This window comes from Galeopterus variegatus, unplaced genomic scaffold (genome assembly GCF_000696425.1).
Source record: "Galeopterus variegatus unplaced genomic scaffold, G_variegatus-3.0.2 Scaffold18, whole genome shotgun sequence".
NCBI lineage: Eukaryota > Metazoa > Chordata > Mammalia > Dermoptera > Cynocephalidae > Galeopterus > Galeopterus variegatus.
In genome coordinates this window covers 1,622,528-1,648,103 of record NW_007726129.1, presented here as the reverse complement: position 1 = coordinate 1,648,103, position 25,576 = coordinate 1,622,528, and the positions used below count along the sequence as shown (strand labels likewise).

At 37.1% G+C, this 25,576-nt stretch overlaps 1 protein-coding gene and 1 non-coding gene across 3 annotated transcripts in view; one reads left to right on the top strand and one right to left on the bottom strand.

Moving 5' to 3' along the window:
* Positions 1 to 3,946: 3,946 nt before the first annotated feature.
* Positions 3,947 to 4,018, bottom strand: TRNAI-GAU. Its single transcript has one exon. It is a non-coding gene; the product is annotated as a tRNA-Ile (tRNA).
* Positions 4,019 to 6,557: 2,539 nt separating this feature from the next.
* Positions 6,558 to 25,576, top strand: part of LRRC36 (leucine rich repeat containing 36) — a 37,383-nt gene continuing 18,364 nt past the window's right edge. The window contains exons 1-4 of one of the 2 annotated variants that reach the window (XM_008567702.1): positions 6,558 to 6,794; positions 9,247 to 9,335; positions 18,223 to 18,350; positions 19,980 to 20,028. In XM_008567702.1, the coding sequence (XP_008565924.1) occupies positions 6,670 to 6,794; positions 9,247 to 9,335; positions 18,223 to 18,350; positions 19,980 to 20,028 (391 nt within the window). In that variant the 5' untranslated portion in view covers positions 6,558 to 6,669. The remainder of the gene's footprint in view (positions 6,795 to 9,246; positions 9,336 to 18,222; positions 18,351 to 19,979; positions 20,029 to 25,576) is intronic. The other variant, XM_008567710.1, reaches the window with a different exon arrangement.

The window sequence follows — 25,576 nt, the reverse complement described above, 5'->3', positions numbered from 1 at the left end:
GGAAAATGTGGTATATCTACACAATGGAATACTACTCAGCTATAAAAACGAATGAACTACTGCCATTTGCAACAACATGGATGGACTTCGAGAGAATTATATTAAGTGAAACAAGTCAGGCACAGAAAGAGAAATACCACATGTTCTCACTTATTGGTGGGAGCTAAAAATAAGTAAATAAATTCACACACAGCCACACACAAAAACCGGGGCGGGGGGGAGAAGAATTAACAACTACAACTCCTTGAAGTTGATACGACAAGCAAACAGAAAGGACATTGTTGGGTGGGAGGGGGGAGAGGAAGGAGGGAGGGAGGTTTTGGTAATGGGCCACAATAATCAACCTCAATTTGTATATCGACAAAATAAAATTTAAGAAAAAATAAATAAGTAAAATAAAATAAATAATTTAAAAAAATAAAAAAGAGAAAGAAAAAAAAAGAAAATATCGCGAACATATGGCGCCACTTGGTGTCCACAAGAGTGGTGCAAATGTCAACCACATAGCTCAAAAATATGCTTAAAATACACATTAGAGCTGCCGTCTTTGTGGAGAAGATGTCTTCTTGCCCTTCTCTTCTCAGCTATAATATGCTCTGAGGGGTAGCCTGAGTATTTTGGGTCCACATTCACAATCCAGTGACTGCTGCCTTAGTAGCTCGTTCTTTCTTGTGCCCTTAGGCATCCAGCGGGGGGTTGTAGTAGTGATAGTTCTAGGTGTGTTGCTTTTTCTTGGTTTGGATTTTCAGTTAAAACCCAACATCATAATTACTAGGTTGTGCCTAGGTTGTCCTTTCTTCTCATGATCCCAGCTCTCAAAATTTTCCTTCAGAGTGTCTCATTTCCATATGAAGGGCTCTGTGTGTTTTACTGTGTTCCAAGCCCTTAAGAATATATCTCATTTACTTAGATTGGTGTATTGTCCTTTTACTCCTTAAATGCTAATCCATTCATTTTCTTTAAATCCCTCTTGCTAATCCATTCATTTTCTTTAAATCCCTCTTGCGGGCCAGCCCGTGGCTCACTCGGTAGAGTGCGGTGCTGATAACACCAAGGCCCCGGGTTCGGATCCCACATAGGGATGGCCGGTTCGCTCACTGGCTGAGCGTGGTGCTGACAACACCAAGTCAAGGGTTAAGATCCCCTTACCGGTCATCTTTTTTAAAAAAAAAAAGATAAATCCCTCTTGCAAAGCTCATCAGAGCAGAAACCTCTGTAGAAACCAGCTGTGGGTAGGGAAAACTGAACTGTAACTGCCAAATTGTTGAAGGCTCAGTGTGGACAAGTCTCCATCTTTCTAAATTTTTCTAATTCTAATTTACACTTTTCAGCAATCTCAAAATTTTTGGTCTCAAAATCCCTTTACACTGTTAAAAATGATTGAGGACCTCAAAGAGCTTTTGTTAATGTAGACTATATTTATCATATAGAAATTTTAAAATATTTATTTATTAATTTATTTATTCACTAAAAGGTAAATATAACATACTCATTACAAGTTAACATAAATATTTTTTGAAAGATTACTATATTTTTCAAAATAAAAAAATAGTGAACAGAGCATCATGATTTACATTCTTGTATGTTGCTTTAATGTCTGCTTTAACAGAAGACAGCCAGATTCTCATTTCTGCTTCTGTATTAAATCTATTATGATATGTTGTTTTGCCTGAAATATATAAAAACAAATCTGGCCTTATAGAGATATGTAGTTGGAAAGGGAGCAATATTTTAATTCAGAGAATTGTAGATATTCATTTTTGATATGACATGAAAACTGGGCAAGTGGTAGTTTCTTAAAATTTAGTTGTATGTGGAATCTGGAGCTATATCAATGAGCTTTTCGTATTCTGCTACATTGAAATTCATTGATATATCTCGCATTTGAAAAGATCTTTTACTCATGCATGATTTTGTAATATCATGCATTTGGTCATTTGAAAAATAGTGAATCATTAAGTTATGTAGATCTTCCAATATTGACAAATTTCATTATGTAACACTAAAAAGTCATGTTTGCTAATATCATCACCACGTGCCAGGCACTGTTCTAAGTTTTGCATGTGTGTTAATTTAGTCCTTACAACACTATGAATTAAGTACTGTTACTACCCTCATTTTACACTGAGAGGTGAAATGACTTGTACAAGGTCACAGATCTAGTGCGTTGTCCTTTTTATTAATGTACTGCTATTTAAGCTGTCTAGTTCTACTCTTCTACTGATGGACCCTTTGACAGTTTCCTTTTTCTTTCTTTCTTTTTTCTTTACTATCTTAAAACTTTTCTGAGATTGACATCCTTATGCTATATATATTATATATCCTGGCAAAATTCTTTTATTTTATTTTATTTATTTATTTATTTTTTAAAGATGACCGGTAAGGGGATCTCAACCCTTGACTTGGTGTTGTCAGCACCACGCTCAGCCAGTGAGCAAACCGGCCATCCCTATATAGGATCCGAACCCGTGGCCTTGGTGTTATCAGCACCGCACTCTACCAAGTGAGCCACGGGCCGGCCCTGAATTTGTTTTTAAATTTTGTTTTGATAATGTTTGGAGACTTTTACTACATCTATCGGGGTAATTAGAGAATCCCCCTGGGGATTCTCTATAAAACTAAGGTTTGGTATCACTATATTAGACCACATTGCTGCTTCTAAAAAGAACTGATCTTCTTATGAACGTTGGATGTAGGGCCTTTCACAGTTGGGATGTGGGAGGAAGAAAGGCCTACTTTCACTGACTCTGTTGTTTATCCAAGCAGGATCATAATATATCTACTGATGATCTCTTTTCAGAACTGGTGGAGTCTCTTTCATTGCAGGGATCTTATGCTGGAAAAATCAATTCTATTGGTGATGCTTTCAGGAATTTTAAAAATCTTCGATCCTTAGATTTATCAAGGAATTTGATCACTAGCCTAAAGGTAAGTTTTATATTCTATGACCAGTCAAGTCATCCCAATTTATTTATTTATGTATTTATTTAGGATGAGAAGAAATAAGAGATAATGTCAGCCTGGGGAATATAGGATCTTCCTTTTAAATGCTTCCCAACTAAATTTTATTATTTACTATAGAACTCTTTCAACTTTTCTTTATATTTAAAATTATTATAAAACATTGAGGGGGAATTTATTTTAGACTCAGGGAGAAATATATTAAGCTATCACTGCCTAGTGCAATAGTAAAAAATTTTATGGTACATAAGATAATTATGAGGAGCACTTGTAAAAGTACAGATTCTTTGTCTCTACCCTGAAAGTAGGTCTGATTTAGTAGATCTGGGGTGGACTCAGGACATATCCAGGGGACTCTGAAGATGGTGATACATAGAGCACACATGGAGAAACACTGGCCTATGTTGTTACTGTGGATTTTTTCTAGGAGGAGGAAATGTTAGTCTTAGAAAAAAAATTTTTCAGGTCGGAGGATGATGGGGCAGAGGGAAAGTAGAAAAGACCAGCCTTGAGCAGTGAGGATTAGCAAATACATGCAGAGTTAACTCTGCAAACTCACAGAGCTGGAAGTTCTGTTTCCAAATGGTTCTTCTTCCATATATTCCTATTTTGCCTCAGCTGTAAATCTGTCTTACAAAGCCCTTCTATGCAACACTGAACGTGACAAAGACTCACAGGTGCTATCCAGGATCAGTTAACAATCTCCTGGATTATTCCACCAATTTTGCATTTCTTAGGGGATACTTGTTCAGCAACACAGACCCAATCTCAGGGTTTAGCTAAAATCCCTAAAAGAGGAAGCCCAAGCAACATCAAATTTCTAATTAGGACTCTAAAAGCAGCCACTCCAAGTTGAACTAGGCCTTTAGACGTTTTTTAGCAGCCATTCATATCTGGCCTATCAGTTTCAGAAATTATTAGTTCCCAGTTACTTAGGCCTCTCTCTTTCTCTCTCTCTTTTTTTTTTTTTTTTTTTTTTGGCAGCTGGCAGTACAGGGATCGAACCCTGGACCTTGGTGTTATCAGCACCACACTCTAACCAACTGAGCTACCTGCCCAGCCCCAAGTCTCTTCTTTTCATATGTATATTTGCTTGTTCTTTTCAGATTAAAAATTAAGTAAACATTGCTATAATTTGTTTTTATACTCCCTTTCTTTCCACTTCTGTAAATTGGGTAAAAAACTGTTGTAAAGATTAATCAAATTAACACATAATCAAATATAACATATATAAGACTCCTGGTACAGTGCTTGGCATATAGGAAGCACTCAATAAATGTTAGTTTTCTACATTTTTTTGTGTCTATGATTTATCTGCATATATTCATCTCTAGCATCTCTGAATCACTTTGCTTAATTTCCCAGAGGGAAAATATTTTGTGACTATTTCTAGTATAACTCTGGGGAATACATGAATTTATGCCCACTGTGAAAACTGAGAGGAGCATAGAAATCATTTCCTTGATTTTTCATACTGAGAGACATTAAAGACACATTAAAGACAGTCCTAATGGGGTACTGCCCTGGGAGTGGGGCCAAACGCACTGACAACTATTCATAGCTACTGACCCTTTAATAATATAGAAGTTAATGGAATTGAAAAAAAAAAAAACAGAAAAGTGCATCAAAGTATAAACAGTGTTCTATTTGGGAATTTTTGTATATATCTTTGAGTTTTCTAAATTTTCTGCAGTGAGAAAATGGTAATTTTAAATGAAAGGTGAGTAAAAACATTTTACAAATACATGGTGGAAAATAATTTCACCTTTCTGAAATAAGCCTCAGTGATAAAGTTCCTTTTATGGCAAGCAGTTTTACTATTGAAAGTATATGATTATACATACATGTACATGTTCTGAAATATTGTCCAGAAATTTAGTGTTGGGCAAAAGCAGCTATCTAGTTAAATACATGAAAATTAAATAAATCTTTTCAATAGCGGGTTTCAGCAGAGGAGGAAAATTGTGGCTTTTCCTCTCAAATTTCCCAGTTCTGATTGAATGTCCAGTTAAGTAGAGAGGTGGGGTTGCTACATCCACAGAAAGAGAACTGAACAGAGAAGAACATCTCTACCAAGGAGAACTGACTGATTGGATGGGGAGTTTGCATGGTGGCAGAGACTCTGAAGAGGAAAACAAGGAGAAGACGGGTCCCAGAGTGGCCCAGGGGAGGACTTGGAGATAGCACTGTTTTGTTTCCCCAGAAAGTTCATTGATCCTATAAGCTCGTCATTGTGATGTGAAGACACACCACACATGCACACACACACACTTTTTTTTTTTTTAACATGTCCTTCTCCCCCAGAACCAGTTCTTTTGCCTACCTCCCTTCCTCTTATAAACTGAGGTACTTTTGGGGTCAGGAGAGTGGTTGGGGCAAGGGTGAGAGAAATCCTGAAGTGGCTTGGTCTGGCCATCACTGGGAAGGAAGGATTGGATTGGGAGAACGGTTGGGGAGAAACAGAAGTAGAGTATTGACTGCAGATACATGAATGTCAGATTTTGTAATGGAGAAAATGTATTATATATGTGAATTATTTAATATATAGAACATCCAGTGCCATGGGCTGCAGTGTTCTTATTCTCAGGCAACTAAATGGGAGTTCCAACCCTGTCTTTCTCATGGGAGACTCAGGTAACATGTTTATGGATGGAAAGTAATAGATATATTTCCACCTCTACTGTGAGATTCCTAATTCTTACCAATGTGCAGTTTCAAAATGCGGTCTTTTCCTTGCAGGGCATCCAGTATTTGTGTTCGCTCCAAGAACTGAATTTATATTATAACAACATTCCTTCATTAGTGGAGGTGTCCCGCCTACAGCCTTTACCCTTCCTCAAGGAACTAGATTTGAGACTCAATCCTGTTGTAAGGAAAGATACAGATTATAGGCTCTTTGCTGTGTACACACTACAAACTCTGGAGAAACTGGGTGAGACCCTCCTCCTCTGTTCCTTGCCCCAGAATGTTACTTTAAATCAGCTGCCTCTTAACCTTGTGGATGTTGGCCCAGCATGTGCACTGGCAGGATATGTTTGTTTATTAGTCAATATTTATGTAACTCTTTTGTGTTGGCAGGATGTATGACGAGTCCTTTTATTGTTTATTGAATGACATCTGTGATTTTATCAGTTACTTCCAGCTTTAGTTTTCTTCAGTTGATAGTTTCACCACCACTTCCTCCTCAACACAAAATTTCCACGCTGAGATTTATTTTTTTAGGTGCCCCAACTTTGTAACTGTATTAGCAATAGAAAACCAATACAACAATTTTCTTTGGAGATTAGTTGGCAAGAAAGAAGATACTCCTGCAAAAGAGGTGGTCTGTATTTCCTTATAATTTTGTTGTTGTTTATACATTTCTTATTGATATAAAATTGGATTTCACATGGACCTGGGAAAGCCATTACAGGAAAATTAAGTGAACTCTTTTAGAAAATGGTGTAATTTTCAGCCTCAACATGAGGCCATTGTGTTGTTTGTTGTCCGAGCTCTACTTTCCTGAAGGGGTAACTACACCTAGGTGGCAGTTGTTGCTATGGTATCCCTGTAGTCTCCCTGAGTTACTGCTTGCTCCAGTGACAACATAATAGCACTATTTTTTGACCTGTCTCTAACGCACAAAGATGAGACTGGTCTTTAGTTTTTCCTCTGTAAATATGGTTTTCTGACCCACTACTGGTTTCTCTAAAAAAGAAAAAAAGAAACATGCTCAGACCACGGTTTTTGCCTCCAGATGACCGAACTGTCCGTGAAAGTGAGAGAAAAGCTGCCAAGCTCCATTTTAGTCAGTTGGGCAACAGTGAAAATTTTCTTTTAGAGGTGGAAAAAAGGTAAGATTATTTACAAATAATGTTTAGTTTGGTTCTGGATGTAGGTCACAGTGAATTTCTGCTTAACTTTGTTTTTTAGCAGAAATCTTCCACAAGTTGTAAGAATCCTCAGGTTAGGAATAAAAGTATCCATTTAGCTGACTGGGACTTATCTGAGATGAGAATCTGTCGCTCAGTGGGTACATTTCTGATTTCTTGAACTGTTGGGTCTGCTTTGGGTATAACTGTAAATTCTCTAAAGTTGCTATACACAACTTATAGATAGGGATGCTATGAGATGTCTTGTCCTCATAAATGCTTACCTATCTTTTCTTGGTAGAGTTATCAATCAGTACCTGGTCTTTTCCTATTGAATTAGAAGAATTCCATGGGCAAGATAGATGATTTAGAGATAAATTTGTTGAAGAGAAGGGAAGTATTTCTCTACAAAACAAAAAGTAAACAGACCTTGAGGCTCTCAAGTATATGAATGGTATTTTTTTATTTCTTGTTATTAAAATCCTATCAAAAGAAGGTACCATATTTTGTATTCCCAAACCCAAGCTTTTTTAAAAAATTAGCTTTATTATTTTTGAAAAATAGTTAGAAGTCCATTACAATTTAAATAATACAGAAAAGTACACTGAAAAAAGTTAGTCATTCCATATCCTGCTATTGAGAGTTAACTGCTAGTGATATTTGATGTACATCCTTCCAGACATCTGTATACTATAGACATATGTAGATAGATCTACTAGTATTTTTTTCTGATGACAAAAGTAATATTGCACGCTTATTGTTGAGAATTCGGAAAGTACAGAAAAGAACACAAGGAATAAAGTAAGTAATTCATAATGCTACCACCCAGAAATAATTATATTATACTAATTATATTATGGTAAATATCCTTTTAGTCTTAGGTATGTGTGTGTGTGTATAATATTTATTTTACTGTAATTTGCTTCTTATCCATACCATTTTTAATTTAACAAGACATCATGAACATATCACTACAATAAGTCTTTTGCTTATTTGTTTACTTGTTCATTGCCTCCCCTTCACGCCCTCAGAATATAAACTCCATGAGAACAAGGACCTTGTCATTGGCCTTGTTTATTGCAGTATTCCTAGTGCCTAGAACAGTGCCTGCAACACAGAAGGTGCTAAGAAATAATTTGTTAAATGATGAACGAATGAAATCAATGCCTGTAAGCCTGAGATCCTTCTTTTTTCCAGTCACTTTGCTTATCTTTGCTCTGATCCATTATATGTTTTATTGTGTGGCCTTCAGAGAACATCCTTGCTTTCCTATTTTTTTAATTCCTTATTTTTTAAAATCCAGTTTACTGAGGTTAATTTACATAAAATAAAATTCACCCTGCTGTAGACAGAAATTGAATGTTTCTAAAAATTTATTTGTACATTTATTTTGTGAATTAATTCCTATTTTAAATGCATTGGGGTACCCTGTTTACTATAGAAATAAAGAAATAAATTAATGTATAGCTGAATAAACTTTCTAGTAAGGCAAATAACTAATTCCATCATTTATCTGTTTGGTTACCATGTAGAAATTGCAAAACCAGAGGTAAAATGTTACTCAAGTGTCCAGTACTAACATTAATATCTTACAAACTGTACAACCTTGGGTGAAGTTTTGGGTTTTGTTTTGTTTTGTTTTGTTTTTTTAAAGATGACCAGTAAGGGGATCTTAACCCTTGACTTGGTGTTGTCAGCACCACATTCTCCCAAGTGAGCAAACCGGCCATCCCTATATAGGGATCCGAACCCGTGGCCTTGGTGTTATCAGCACCACACTCTCCCAAGTGAGCCACGGGCTGGCCCTAAGATTTTTTTTTTTAAAGCCTCTCTGAAAAGGAAAAAAAAAAGCCTTTCTGAGTCCTGGTTCCCCCACCAAGAACGCGGAGATAATAGGTAACAGGAGGGTTTTATGATTTAAAGAAATGGGGAGAGTAAATAGCCTGGCACATAGTCTAGGCTTCTTGTACTTACTGTACTTCCCAAGGTACTTACCTCAATCAACTGCAAACACCTGCCTTTCTTGTCTGTTTTTCTAACTAATGGCTATAGTTATCCCCACTATAATTCTTGGCAGCAGAACTTTCCGTTCTGTATGCTGACTGTCACTGATTTAATTCAAAAGAAAATATCTTACTCCCTCAATCATTTAGACGTAAATTTGTATCAGAAAAACAGAGTAAGTTTTGAATTTTCTGGCTTTCACACTTTAAAGCCTGAACTATATAGTGTCTTTCTCTCTTATCATTCTTAGTTATGAATATTATGACTTAAAACTTATGGCTTTAACTGAAATATTTGTAAAACACAGTTAATATGTTATAGAGCATTTTTTAAAAATCTGATCACTATGAGCTAATGTTTTCTAAACAGCATTTACTGGTGATCTCAGAAGGCTTCTTCTGTGTTTTAAATAAGTTATTCTATGTGGCAGCTCTAGGGAGAAGACAATGAAAAATTGTGTGACAGACGAGAGCTCTGTATCAAAAGTCAGTGCTGATGTTGACACCAGGATTGAAATGGGTAAGTTTTCTTTCTGTGATCATAAAATGATTAAAACATCAGTTGTCTCATTTGTAATAGCCACTCTTGAGTAGGATAAAGATAAAATAGTTTAGAAAGAACAGATCTGAAGCAAGCACAAGATTCACTGGCTGCATGTTTCTTCCTTCCTCTCACTGCCAGAAGGAACTTGTTTAGCAGGCCTAACCCAGAATCCATCAAATCACAAGCTGTACTCAGAGAATTCAATTTCATTTACATCACTTTAAGTCATTAGAGCACCCTGAAAATTATATTGCTCATCCCCACTGACCCCTGGGCATTGCTAAAGTGATTGATTTCATTAGTCAAAGACTCAGGACTCATCGCATCCATGCAGCTCACACCCTGGGCTTCCTGGGCTCCCACACAAAGAACCTTTGCAGCTGCAGAATCTCTTGTGTTTGTGATATATTCCTGTAAGCAGTGTTGAGAATTCAATATGATTAAAGTGGTTAAGTCCCATTAATGGTCATGCCACAGACTGGAAGAAAGCTTTCCACCAGAGAAATTGCATCCATTTTACCTTGTGTGTTAGCCTGGGATGCTCATGTCAGATAAATCTGATGACCTTTAACTTGAGAAAACTTTCTTCTGCTGAAGGCCTCTATCCCTTTGAAGGATCTACTGAATTATAAACAAACTCTAAAAATCAGTTTCTAAAACCCCAGCAATAACTTTATTTTTATTTTATTTTATTTTCCTGTCTTCTTATCTATCCATATGGCTATGTATTGACAAGTCATTTTCACAGTATTTCGTGGTAGAATAAGCCATAGTAAGGTATGATTGTAACTTTCCTTTCTTGGAAATTGAACATAAGTGATGGGAGTATGAGTTGCTTTATTTCATCTTAAATAGCACTTTTTATATTTCAAAATTGATGCAATTTTATTGTAATAATTTTAGAAGTTACTTAACAGCATGTAGAACAACATTTTAATCACTTACAAGCTCATCCCCTAAAGAGAATCCCAGTTAATACTTTGGTATACAGCCTTCCTTGGTATACAGCCTAGTCCTTTTTTAGTTACAAGCATTTATATATCCATTTCTAGACAGAAAAAGATAAGATCAAAACATAATATGACTACCTCTTTTGTATGAGCTGAATTAGACTTCATTTATGTCGTTTTACATCGTTAGCATACACAAAGATTCACTCCATGAGTTAAAATGTTTTTTTTTTTTTTTGTCTTTTGTCTTTTTTCCGTGTCCGGCAACGGATCGCAACCCTCAGTGTTGCCCCCGTACCGGACCAGGGACCGGCAATGGGATTGCAACCCTCGGTGTTGCTCCCACGCCTCGCTCAGCCAGTGAGCGGGAACCGGTCTGTATGTGGGATCCGAACCCTCAGGCGGGAGCGCTGCCACGCTTCCCAAGCGGCGCACTATCCAGTGCGCCACCGGGCCGGCCCGAGTTAAAATGTTTTAAAGTGCAAAATCTCTACTGAGAACAAGCTGCTTTACTAGACAGAGGGCCTGTATCTAAAGATTCTTAGAAGCTCCAGCTGTTGCCTGGATTTTTTTTTTTAATATAAAATTTATTTCATTACTTTGAAATGTTAAAGAGTTTTGTTTTCCACTGAAAATTGTGTTTGTGCTGGATCCCTGGAGAGTGTTGCCAGTAAGCACTGTTGGTAATCCAATACGATAAAGTATTTATGTCATGTTAACAGTCATGCCACAGGCTAGGAGAAAACTTTCTGGAAAACAGCTCCCACTAGCTCAGTTGTTCAAAACAGCGCTTTCCTGCTGATCATTTTGAATGGGCAGGGAACCTTCACTATCTTAGATCCTCCTCCTATTCTCCTAAGCACATAATCTTTGACTCTTTCAAAGATTTCTCTCTCTGCGAGGGTTCGGATCCCACATACAGACCGGCCGCTCACTGGCTGAGCGAGGTGCGGGAGCAACACCGAGGGTTGCGATCCCGTAGCTGGTCCCGGTCCGGTGTGGGCGTGACACTGAGGGTTGCGATCCGTTGCCGGGCACGAAAAAAGACAAAAAAAAAAGGGAAAAAAAAAAAAAGATTTCTCTCTCTTCCCATACTCCCAGTGCAAGCATACCTAGGCTATGTTTTCAGGCTCTCCTATTCTTTTTCTACTCTTTGCCCTTATTAACCTCATCTATTTCCACAGTTTTATTTATAAATAAATAAGTTTATTCTTTATTTATACTTATTTTATATTTTTCCTTATATCTTAAATATGTTGGTCTAGCTTTCACAACCTGCATCCCCCATTTCTGCTGACCAGCTAGTAATATACACTTGGAATCACCACTGAATAACTTTCCAGCTCCTCAAGCTACACATTTTCCCAAAACTCCCCCAAAGCAAATAAACAAATGAATTGCTTTCCCCCAGCCCTAAACAGCTCCTAGGGTTTCATAAGTGTTATCACAACTTTCCCATTACCCTGGATCAGAATCATATTGGGGTTTGATGCTGCTGCTCCTCTAAAGCACAGCTGAATGTTCATACTCTGCAGTATGATCCATGATTGGTGAGCCCTCCTTTCCATTTTTTTAATAGTCTCTTAACAGGCATGCTTAGTAGCTATCATTTACTGAGTGTAAACTCCAGGCCAGGCACTGTCTGTTATCTCATTTAATCCTCATAACAATTTTGCAGGTGGTTTTACAGGTAAGGGAACTGAGACCCAAAGAAGTAAAATGACTTGCCCTAGTTATACAGTAGGTGACAGAGTTGGGATGCAAACTCTGGTCCATATATTGTTAGAGTCCTCGTAACCATTACATGATGCTGCATTCCAGTCTCTTCTTCCTTCAATTCATTTTCTACTTTCTGCCAGATTAATTCTCTCAAAACACAGCTGTGATCATTAATTATACTTCCCTGCTCAAAAACTTCCATGGCCCCCACTTACCTATTAAGTCTAAACTCTTTCATCTGGCATACAAGGCTCCCCTAAACTCTGTGCACAATTTATCTCTTCAGTCTAACCTGAAACCTTATCTCCTATTTCTCAACTACAATGTCTAATGCTCCAATCAAACCAGACCACTCCCTCCTCCCTAAATAGTCCTTCCTTTCTCCGTCCTTTGCCCCTAAACTAATGCTGTCCCTCTACTTGGAATGCTTTAAATCCTACCCTTTCTTTGTGACCCAGATCAAAGTCCATCAATTTTAGTGAAATTTTTTTGATTCCTCAACCTCAACCAAAGATTTTTTCTTTTATTGTAAACTTACATAACTTATCTTCTGGTACATGTGCTCTGGAAATAGAAGCAGCAAACATTCCCTGAAACACTACAGCAACATTAGAAAAAACTAGACAAACATGAAAGAGTTAAGTAACAACTCCAGGAAGTGTATATGAAAATGTCAAATGAATGATACGGATCAGTAGTCCTCAAACTCAGGGCTGTGGACCCCTAGTCCAGGGATACATTTCAGAGGCCCACAGGCAGTTTAAGACTCTTTAATTTTGTGTTTTTGTTTGATGGCAGTTACGAAAAATATTGAAAAGACATAAAGGCAAAAAAGCTTTTACAGTAATAATCTGCTTTAAAAAATAAAGACTTTATTTTTTAGAGCAGTTTTAGACTCACAGCAAAATTGAGCAGAAGGTACAGAGTCCCCATGTACCGCTGCCTCCACACATGCACAGCTTCCCTCACTATCAATATCCCACACCAGATTGGTACATCTGTTATGATCATCATTATCACCCGAAGTCCATAATTTACATTAGGGTTCACTTTTGGTGTTGTATATTTCTATGTATATTCACGTACATTTGATAAGTGTATGATGACATGTAGCCACCATTTTATTATCACGCAGAATAGTTTCACTGCCCTAAGAATTCTGTGCTCACCCGTTCATCTCTCTCTCTTCCCTAACCCCTGGAAAACACTAATCTTTTTACAGTCTCCATAGTTTTGCCTTTTCCAGAATGCCATACAGTTGGAATTATACAGCATGTAGACTTTTCAGATTGGCTTCTTTTACTTAGCAATATGCATTTATGTTTCCTTCATGTCTTTTCATGGCTTGATAGCTTATTTCTTCTTAGTGCTAAATAATATATCGTTGTCTGGATATACAACAGTTTGTTTATCCACTCACCTCCCTAAGGACATCTTAGTTGCTTCCAAATTTTGGCATTTATGAAAAAGCTGCTATAAATATCTGTGTGCAGGTCTTTGTGTGGACATAAATTTTCAACTCATTTAAGTAATTATCAAAGAACACAATTGCTGGATCATATGTAAGAGTATGTTAAGCTCTGTAAGGAGCTGCCAAATTGTCTTCCAATATAATCTTTTAAAAAATTCTTTTATTAAGAGTCTGGCCTGTGGCTCACTTGGGTGAGCGTGGTGCTGACAACACCAAGTCAAGGGTTAAGATCCTCTTACTGGTCATCTTTTTAAGAAAAAATAAAATACTTTTTTTTTTATGTACTGAGTTTAGTTTCTTAAATTGCAGTTTCCCAAACTGGGTTTGTATCTTCAGAGTTTAGTAGAACAGCTTGAGAAACTCTAATGTGGATGGTGAAATGCTGTAGAAGCTCAGAGTGTTCTAGGGGCAGTGGGGAAAGGTTTTGTGGCAGATGTGGAGACAAAGCCATCAGACCTTAGGCTGTAGAGCACTGGGATGGCCTGAAAAGGAGGAGCGACACATTTTGGTTGGTGAAATTTGTGTAAATAGCTGTGTGAAAGTGGTAATGAGCATGCAGGTCAGGAAGAAGCTAAGTGGTGCTGTGGTTTGGTTGGGAGGTTTGGGTTGGATAGAAGGTCAGATTAGGGAGAGCAGTGAATGCCTTACTAAAGATAATTTACATTTATCTTGTAGCTATATGTATATAGCACACGTAGACTCTGCGAGTTGAAAGGGAACTTGCTCACTCTTTTGGCCAATTATTTTTGCCTTTAAATAGATTCACACATGGGGCCGGCCCGTGGCTCACTCGGTAGAGTGCGGTGCTGATAACACCAAGGCCCCGGGTTCGGATCCCATATAGGGATGGCCAGTTCGCTCACTGGCTGAGCGTGGTGCTGACAACACCAAGTCAAGGGTTCAGATCCCCTTACCGGTCATCTTTTAAAAAAATAAAAAATAAAAATAATAAATAAATAGATTCACACATAAAGCATAGTGATCTAATTAATATCTTGTTTTAAAATAGCAAAGAAAAATTCACCACAGTTACCCTCAGTGGCTCATTCCCATGTCTAGCAGATACGTCAAGGCCTTTTTTATAACTCATTGAAATCCACCTCATTTCAACCTGTTGATCTATGTCTTCTCTCGTTTTAGTCATGATGGAGTTTTAGATGGATAAAGGTCAGCTTGGAATAGCAGGGACCTCTCAAAATAGTCACTTAAATAATATAGATATCTGGACAGTGCATCTTCATCTCAACTTCCTGTGGACTGAAGCATCTTTGGCCAAACGTGTGAAGCACAGCCTCATCCAGCTGTGATTACTCATAGTTGAAGTAACCAACTATTAGTTCTTTGTCCCTGTATCAGCATTATAAATTCATTCCTCTGTCATTACAGATATAAAACAATTTTCTTTTTTTTTTTTTTTTTTTTTTTTTTTTTTTTTTTTTCCGTGTCCGGCAACGGATCGCAACCCTCAGTGTTGCCCCCGTACCGGACCGGGGACCGGCAACGGGATCGCAAGCCTCGGTGCTGCTCCCGCGCCTCGCTCAGCCAGTGAGCTGGAGCCAGTCTGTATGTGGGATCCGAACCCTCGGACGGGAGCGCCGCCGCGCTTCCCAAGCGGCGCACTATCCAGTGCGCCACCGGGCCGGCCCTAAAACAATTTTCAACGATAAAAAGACATTAAATTATGGTCCCATCACATTGGTTGTGTGGGTATAAAAACTTGAGCTGGACAAGAATGTGATAATTACATTTGCTTTTGGAATTTAGGGCTAGGTGTATTTTATATCTGAAAAAAAAGAAGAAAATAAACAAATATAAGACAAGAAAAAATTTATCTCAGAATGAAAATTGCTTCTTTTTCTGGATTTTTCCTGATTGTGGTATATGACATATTTAGTCATAATGGTGGCAGGGCAAGGAATCAGTTTTTCTTTTTCAAGAGTGATCCTATATCTTGGACATGACACCAAAAACACAAGCAGCCAAAGAAATAAAAGATAAACTGGACTTCATAAAAATTAAAAACTTCTGTGCTTCACAGGGCACTATCAAGAAAGTAGAAAGACAATCTCAGAATAGGAGAAAATATTTGCAAATCGTTTATATGACAAAGGTCCATTATCCATTTATATAAAGAACTCTTACAACTCAATAACAAAAAGACAAACAACTCAATTAAAATGTGGGCAAAGGATTTGAATAGACATTTCTCCAAAGAAGATAAGAAAATGGCCAACAAGCACATCAAACATGTTCAACATCACTAGCCCTCAGGGAGATGCAAATGAAAGCCTCGGTGAGATACCACTTCACACCCACTAGGATGACTAGAATAAAAGACAAGTAATAAGTGATGGCAAGGATGTGGATAAATTGGAGCCCTCATATATTGCTGATGAGAAAGTTAAATTGTACGGCTGCTCTGGAAAAACAGTTTGGCAGTTCCTCAAACATTTAAATAAGAGTTACCATTTTACCCAGCAATTCCTCTCCTAGGTATGTACCCAAGAGAAATGGAAACCTGCATTCACACAAAAACTTGTACAGGAATGAAGCAACGTTATCCATGATAGTCATAATAGCCAAAAAGTCTATTGACTAATGAATGGATAAACAAAATATGGTATATTCATGTAAGGAATATTATTCAGTTATAAAAAGGAATGGAGTGTTGATACATGCTACAACATGTATCTTCAAAACACCATGGTAAGTGAAAGAAGCCAGACAGAAAAGGCCATTTATTGCATGATTTCATTTATATGAAATATCCAGAATAGGCAAGTCCACAGAGGCAGAAACTATATCCGTGGTTGCCAGGGAATGGCAGGGAGGTGGAGAATTGAGAGTGACAGCTGTGGGGTTTCTTTTTGGGGTGATGAAATGTTCTGGAATTAGATAGTGATGATGGCTGGACAACTTTGTGAAATACACTAAGAATCACTGAACTGTTCACTGTAAAAGGGTGAACTGTATGATATGTGAATTTTATCTCAATTAAAATAAAGCTCCCCCCTCCCACCAAAAAAATAGTGATTCTATAGAACTTGGTAATTGATTGAGATTTCAGATGAGTGAGTCAAAGAACAGGTTTCTATCTTTAGTGACTGGGTAAATAATGTCAATATCAAGATTAGAAGAGGCACCAGCGGAAGGATGCCTGGAACTGAAGATAATGTTTGGTTTATAAAATACTAACTTTTTAATTGTCTGTGGGACATTCTTTGGGGCTGTTAGGAAAATTTAGGTCTGGACATCAAAAAGAGAGATCAGAGTTAAGAGATTTAAATTTAAGGACATCCAGATTTTGGTGACAGCTGAAACCCAGAAGGTGTAATAGCACTCAGCAAAGAGTTCAGGCTGTGGGGGATTTGCTTAAACCAAGAAGTAACTAGAAAGAAAAAGAACCTGTGAATCTGGAAAAGAGTGCTTCCAGATTCCAGATTTCTCCTGTAGGTGCTATAAGAGAAAAAGCAGGAGGTAGCAGGGTCTTGGACACTTGCAAAGTCTTCTGCAGGAGAAGGGTAAGAGGAGACCTTAACGCAAAGTCACAGCTTACTAACAAAGGTTCTATGAAGAATCAAGTTGCAACCAGCAATTTCTCCTTCACCTTGTTTTTTCTGTAGTACTACTGCAGTGGGAACCAGAGAACTACTGCAGTGGGAACCAGAGCATATATCACTTTGAGAAAAGTAGTTCTATCAAGTCCAATGGTAGAAGAGCATCTTGTTTAAGTTGGACATTTTAGTCCCAGAAAGCAACTCAGAAGTGGGAAGCTTCTTAGAGCCCCAAATGGGCTGGTTCTCAAGAGGCTGGCTTTATTCACTCTGTGTTCTCAGTTGCACTGGCTTGTAGTAGCTTCCTGTTGCCAGAACCAGTAGATGAAAACAACTACAAGAGCACATTGTTTGATGAAGGTCCAAGTTTTTGAAACTGTCTTAATTCTTACACAATCCTGCTAGAAACAAAACAATCCCCAAACAAAAGTAAAACTCTTATTTTCATCCAAGAGCCCCAGAAGACCCCAAATCCCAGAATTCTACAATTAATAAGTATATGGATCGAGAATGTACAAAAACTTGTGTACAAGAGTGACAATCTAATAGAAATCCTAACTGTTCTTGATAACAGTTTTTTTATTTTTGAAGTTGTTTCTCAAAAATCATAGGCAAAAAATACTGGGAGACCTAAGAACTTAGCATTCTTCTCTATGAAATTGGTTCTGATTAGTTTTTCTTTTTTACAAATAAAGAAATCAGGGCAGAAAGAGGCTGATTTGCAATGGTGAATGTGCAGACTGCTGATTAGTACCCAGGACATGTGTAATGCCAAGAGTCTATTCCCAGCATCTCCCCCTATAGCTGAAGATCGTTGATTTTGGTGTCAAAATTCATTATTTATTCACTTAGGAAATGTACAAAATATTTGCCTTCCTCTCAATTTCTTTTGAATACTTCACAGTTTATGAAGCCTTTTCATATCCATTATCTTGTTTTAGCCTCACCTAAATCCTAAGAGGCAGTTTAGGTTTATCATTACTCTTTTACAAACGAAGTGAGAGATTTAGAGAGGTTAAGTGATTTGCCTAAGTTCACATGATTTCCAAGTGGTGGCACCAGAACTAGCTCTCAATCTTGTGACTTCTTCTCTAGTATCTTTCCATAAGACATGCTGCCTTTGAAGTCTGGTCATTGATTCCTTGTATGCCTTTCTTCTTTTAACACAGAGTCAAACAAAGGACTTTTTATTCCCTTCCCCAACCGAGAAATAAAGGATTCCCTAATGAGTACTTCTGCAACACAGGACAGTTGTACACCAGGTCAGAAATTAGACACTTTCCCACTGGGGACTCAGGTAATGTATTAATTCTCCTGCTGATCTGTTGACTAGCCAATGATTAATACTAATAATTCAGTGGACTCTCAATTATTTATGAAAGTCTAAGAGGATTTGTTTGATGAAGCCTTTTTAGACCCTCTGAAAGGAAAGGGCAGGACTGGATGCAGAGTACCTTCTCCATTAATTTCAATCTCCCCTTCCCCTCTTCCCATCTAACCTGTTATCAAATGCCATATATTTATACATATAACTTTAGCATATTTTATGCCAGGTATTTTGGTCCCCAAACAGGAATGCAACTGTTATAGTTTTGGGTTGGTTTTCAAATTTCTGCTCTCTACCTAGTGTCTCCATCTCCTGTTGCCTTGCTGCTCACATTTTCTACCTCTACCTTGTAACTACTGAATCTTACATTTCAGGGCTGGCTTTCCCAAAGCTTCCTCTTCAATGTAACAGAAAAAAAGAAAAGCTAAGGGGTAAAATTATTGCATAAATGTTACGGGCAATGGAAAGGTAGAGATCATGCAAGATGAGGGAGAACTTAATATAAGTTTTTAGTGAAAAAATTGGTGGGAAAAAGGATGCAACCATTGTATAAGACTTATTTGTGTGAATGAATATGATACCAGGAGCAGAACTGACTACTTTATAGTCAGCTTCTCCCTTTGTCCTCCTTTTCTTTTGATAAATTAATGAGCAATGAAATTGTAGAAAATAGCCAGGAGAAAGAAAAAGAAGCAAAGGCTCTGATTATTCACAATTTGAATCATCAAGATTGTACTAGCAAAAAGTTAGTAGAATTTTTTTTCTGTTTGAGTATATAATACCTTCATCTTTTAAAAAGACATTAACATTTAGTTGGTTCCTTTGTTTTTGGAGATTGTACTTGGGTGACTTAGAAACTATCTCAGTTGCCATTTTTAAAAATCTTAGTATTGATTTAAGGAAATGAAGACAAAGGATACTCTAACTTACAGTTAAAGTTAAATAGCACTTGTCAGATAAAAAAGAAACAAAATACTTATCTGAAGTTACTTCTTGAATTGAAAGAAAAAGGAAAATTGAATAGCTTGCTTTATATCTTTTTAGATTAAGAAATAGAGACTTAAATGACTACCAAAAAGATTCTAAATACTTTAAGATAATTTAAAAAAAGGAAACCCTAGATGGCCTTCCATTTTGCTTCACTCCTGCCTAGTTATGCCTCAGACTAATTTTCAGCCTATTAAAACTCCCGTTAACCCCTGTGGGAGTTAAACAGCTTTACGGGAAGGTAAAATAAGTATGGGAGTCCTTAAAACAGGAAAAAATAAAGTTGGAAAAGGTGACCTCATCTAATTTCTATGCTGAGCTATCTAAAGCAGAGAAAATACAGTATTTCACTGTTTGATATGTCCTTTACCTTCTAGGGATATTTTATATTTTCAGAGAGTCTCCTTACCTGCTCCAAAGCAACTCTGGAATTTCCTTGTTTTGTGACTATTTAAGACTTAAACCTGGACCTTTTGCTTGAAGGTCTGTCTCCCTAGCTTGCGAGGATGGCCTTCCTTGCTACTAGGAAAATATTCTGGACCCCCGGTCTAGTAATCTCATGTCTGAATGCCTATGAATGCCCTTCTACCTAAACTTTCAAACTTTTTTTAGATGCAGGAAATGACAAGGGAGATACCAAGTGACAATCACCAGGAAGATGGTAAATATTTTGCTCACTGAAAATATTTCCCCACACTATCACAGAAATCTGGATGTGATGAAATTTTGAAGAAGATGAAGACATTCCATTCCTGGGGCCCTGTTTGGTCAATTGACTCTTTTCTGCTTTCATGAAGGGATGTCTTCGATGCTTTGTGACCTGTGAGACTTCCTGCTTGAAGAGTGGATATTCTGACCTCCTTTGTCCTTTTTTACATTGGCTGTCTATTCTGTGTTTCTTTTTCTTACTCTTCTTTCCTTCTTTTCATTTGTTATTTGCATATGAACATTTGCGTTTGTTCATTTTCCCCCTCTACCAGTTTGTAAGGTGTATACACTTTCTATACTTTTATTTTTTCATAATTCTGTAGGATACAACTTTGAGTATCAATACCTGTGTGCAATATATGATGCTCAAATCAGGATAATTAGTATATTCAGAATTAAACAATGTAATCATTTTTTGTGGCTCTTTACCAATTTCTCACTAACCCCTCCCCCTTTCCCACGTCTGGTGGCCTCAGTTCCATTCTCTCCTTTTGAAAGTTCAACGAATTATTGTGATTGCTGTATCTTTCTTTTTTTCTTTTTTTTATTTGTTTATTTTTTTAGGTCCCACCTATGAGTGAGGACATGCAGTATTTCCTTTTCTGTGCCTGGCTTATTAATTAACGTAATTTTCTCTAAGTTCATCCATATTGTTGCAAATGGCAGAATTTCATTCTTTTTTTATGTCAGAGTAGTATTCCATTGTGTATGTATACCACATTTTCCTTATCCAGTCATCCATCGATAGACATTTAGGTTAGTTCCAACTCTTGGCTATTGTAAGTAGAGCTACAATAAACATGGGAGCACAAGTACCACTTTGACATGATGATTTCCATTCCTTTGGTATATACCGCAGTGGGATTGCTGGATCATATGACAGTTCTGTCTGTAGTTGTTTGAGCCTCCATATTGTTTTCCATAATGGCTGCACCAATTTACAGTCCAACTAACAGTGTAGGAGGGTTCCCCTTTCTCCCCATCTTCACCAGCATTTGTTATTCTCTGTCTTTTTGATAAGGGCCAGTCTCACTGGGATGAGATGAGATCTCAAAGTGGTTTTGATTTGCATTTCCCTGATGCTTAGTGATGTTGGCTGTTTATGTATCTTCCTTTGAGAAATACCTATTTAGCTCCTTTGCCCATTTTTTAATCAGATTACTTATTTTTTACTGTTAAGTTGTTTGAGTTCCTTGTGTATTCTGAATATTAATCCCTTGTTGGGTGTATAGTTTGCAAATATTTTCTCCTATTCTGTGGGTTGTCTTTTTGCTCTGTTAATTCTTTCTTTGCTGTGCATATAATCCCATTTGTTTATTTTTTCTTTTGTTGCCTGTGCTTTTTGGGTCTTATTCATAACACCTTTGCCCAGTCTTACTTCCTAAAGTGTTCTCCTATGTTTTCTTTTAGGAATTTTATAGTTTCAGGTCTTACATTTGAGTTTTTAATACTTTTAATCCATTGAGTTGATTTTGGTATATGGTGAGAGGTACAGGTCTAGTTTCATTCTTCTACATGTGAATGTCCAGTTTTCCCAGCACCATTTGTTGAAGAGGCAGTCTTTTCCCCATATGTTCTGTTCCATTGGTCTGAGTGTCTATTTCTATGCCAGCACCATGTTGTTGTGTTCACTACAGCTTTGTAGTATAATCTGAAGTCAGGTAGTGCTATGCCTCTGGCCTTACTTTTTTTGTTCAGGATTGCTTTGGCTATTCTGGGTCTTTTCTTTTTCTTATTTTTTTTTCTTTTTTTTTTTTAAAAAAAAAAAGATGACCGGTAAGGGGATCTTAACCCTTGACTTGGTGTTGTCAGCACCACGCTCACCCGATGAGCTAACCGGCCATCCCTATATGGGATCTGAACCCGGGGCCTTGGTGCTATCAGCACCGCACTCTCCCGACTGAGCCACGGGCCGGCCCTGTTTTTTCTATTTCTGTGAGGAATGTCATTGGTAGCTTGAGGGGGGTTACATTGAATCTATAGATTGCTTTAGGTAGTATGGACATTTTCACAATGTTAATTCTTCTAATCCAAGAACACGGAATGTCTTTCCATCTTTTTGTGTCCTGTTTAATTTCTTTCATCAGTGATTTGTAGTTCTTGTAGGGATCTTTCACCTCCTTGGTTAAATTGATACCTAGGTTTTTGGGGGGGGTTTTTTGTTTTGTTTTGTTTTGTTTTGTTTTGTTTTTGGTGACTTGTAAATGGGCTTGCTTTGCTAGTTCATTATTGGAGTATAAAAATGCTACTGATTTTTGCATGTTGATTTTGTATCCCGTAATCATTTACTGAAATCATTTATCAGCTCTAACAGTTTTTTGGTACAGTCTTTATATTTTTCTATGTATAGGATCATATCATCTGCAAACAGGGAGAGTTTGACTTTGTCTTTTCCAGTCTGAATGCCTTTTATTTCTTTCTCTTGCCTAATTGCTCTGGCTAGTGCTTCAATAACATGTTAAACAGGAGTGGTGAGAAAAGGCATACTTGTCTTGTCAAGATGATGTTGGTGGTGGGTTTGTCATACATGGCTTTCATTGTGTTTTTTTTAAAAGATGACCAGTAAGGGGATCTCAACCCTTGGCTTGGTGTTGTCAGCACCACGCTCACCCAGTGAGCAAACCGGCCATCCCTATATAGGATCCGAACCCGTGGCCTTGGTGTTATCAGCACTGCACTCTACCAAGTGAGCCACGGGCCGGCCCGAGATACTTTCCTTCTATACCTAATTTGCTGAGAGTCTTTTATCATGAAGGGATGTTGAATTTTTCAGATGCCTTTTCTGTGTCTGTCGAGATAATCATATGATTTTTGTCTTTGATTTTTTTAATGTGGTATATCACATTTATTGATTTGCATATGTTTAACCATCCTTACATCCCTGGGATGAATCTCACTTGATCATAGTGTATAATTTTTTTGATGTGTTGCTGTATTCTGAGATGTTGGCCCACAATTTTCTTTTTTCTTGTTGTATCTTTGTCTGGTTTTGGTATCAGGTGATGCTGGCCTCATAGAGTGAGTCTGGGAGAATGACCTCTGTTTCAATTTTTTGGAATAGTTTGAAGAGAATTGGTATTAATTCCTCTTTAAAGGTTTGGTAGAATTCAGCAGTAAAGCCTTCCAGTCCTGGGCTTTTCTTTGTTGGGAGACTCTTGATTACTGTTTCAGTCTCATTACTTATTATCAATCTGTCCAGATTTTCTATTTCTTCTTGTTTCAGTCTTGGTAGTTTGCATATGCCCAGAAATTTATCCATTTCCTCCAGGTTTGCAAATTTGTTGGCATGTGATTGTTTATAATAGTCTCTAATGATTCTTTGTATTTTTGTGGTATCGGTTGTAATGTCTCCTTTTTCATTTCTGATTTTTGTTATCTGGTTCTTCTCTCTTCTTTTCTTAGTTAGCTTAGCTAATAGTTTGTCTTCTTGCTTATTTTCTCAAAAAAACCAACTTCTTGTTTCATTGATCTTCTGTATAATTTTTTGGGTCTCTGTTTCATTTAGTTCTGCTCTTACCTTAATTATTTCTTTCTGTTTGCTAATTTTGATATTGGATTGTTCTTGTTTTTCCAATTCTTTGAGGTGTAGTGTTAGGTCGTTTATTTGAAATCTTTCTATTCTCTTGATGTAAGCATTTGTTGCAATAAATTTCCTCTTAGTACTACTTTTGCAGTATCCCACAGGACTTGGTATGATGTGTCTTTATTTTCACTAGTTTCAAGAAATTTTTTTATTTCCTGTTTAATTTCTTCTTAGACCCATAGGTCATTCAGGAGCATGTTGTTTAGTTTCCATGTATTTGTATAGTTTCCAGAGTTTCTCTTATTATTGATTTCTAGTTTTAATCCATCATGGCCTGAAAAGATACTTGAAATGATTTCAGTTTTTAAAAATTTCTTGAGACTTGATTTGTGACCTAACATGTGGTCTGTCCTTGAGAATGTTTCCTGTGCTGATAAGAAGAATATATATTCTGTAGTTGTTGGATGAAACGTTCCATAGATATCTGCCAGGTTCGAATGGTCTAAAATGTAGTATAAATCCTGTGTTTCTCTGTTTATTTGTTGCCTTGATGATCTGTCCAGGGCTGAGAGAGGGGTGTTCAGCTCCTCAACTATTATTGTATTGGAGTCTATTTCTTTTTTTAGTCTAATAATGTTTGTGTTATATATCTGTGTGCTCCAGTTTGGGGTACATATATATTTATGATTATTATGTCTTCTTGCTAGATAGATCCCTTTATCATTATATAGTGTCCTTCTTTGTCTCTTTTTATGGTTTTTGATTTAAAGTCTTTTTTATCTGATATAAGAACAGCTACTCCTGCTTATTTTTGGTTTCCATTTGCATGATATATCTTTTTCCATTCCTTCACTTGTAGTCTGTGGGTGTCTTTACAGGTTAAGTGAGTGTCTTGAAGATAGCATATAGTTTGGTCTAGCTTTTTAATCCAATCCAATTTAATCAAAAGTCCATGTCTTTTGAATGGGTAGTTTAATCCATTTATATTTAGGGTTGCTATTGTCTTACTCTTGGCATTTTATCAATTTTCCTTTGGATTTTTAAAATATCTTTTGTTCCTTTCTTCCCCTTTTATTTGTTTGTCTCTGATGTTTGTTGGTTTTTTGAAGTGGTAAAATTTAGTTTCTTTCTCTTTCTCATTTGCATTTTTGTTCTACCAGTGGGTCTTGTTCTTTCTTACGTACTCATGGTAGTGATTATATTTTTTCAGATTCCAGATGCAGGATTCCCTTGAGGATTTCTTGCAGGGATGGATAGCTGGTGGTGAACTCCCACAGTTTTTGTTTGGGAAATACACTATTTCTCCCTCATTTCTGAGGGATAGCCTTGCTGGGTATAGTATTCTTGGCTGGCAGGGTTTTTTTCTTTTAGTACTTTGAATGTATCATCCCATTTTCTTTTGGCCTGTAGAGTTTCTGTTGAGAATTCTGCTGTTAGTCTGATGGGGAATCCCTTACAGGTGACTTGATGCTTTTCTCTTGCTGTTTTTAAGATTCTCTCTTTGTCTTTGAGTTTTACCACTTTGACTATAAAGTGTCTCAAAGAGGATCTTTTTAGGTTAAATCTGTTTGGGGATCTTTGATCCTCCTGGATCTGAAGGTCCGTGTCTCTCCCTCTACCTGGGAAGTTTTCCATTATTTCATCAAATAGGTTTTCAATGTCTTTTCCTTTCTCCTCTTCTTCTGGAACACCCATGATTTGCTTGTTTGTGCACTTAAGGTTGTCTGCTAGCTCTCTCTAATTTTCTTCATTTTTAAAATTCTTTTCTTTCTTTTTTTTTTTTCTTGTTTGCCTGGTTTACTTCAAAAAGACTGTCTTCATGATCATAAATTCTTTCTTCTGCTTGCTCTAACCTGCTGCTTAAGCTCTTGGCTGTGGTTTTTTGTTGTTGTTGTTGTTAAATGAATCCTTCAGTTCCAGGAGTTCTACTACATTCTTTTTTTTTTTTTTTTTTTTTTTTTTTTTTTTTTTTTCCGTG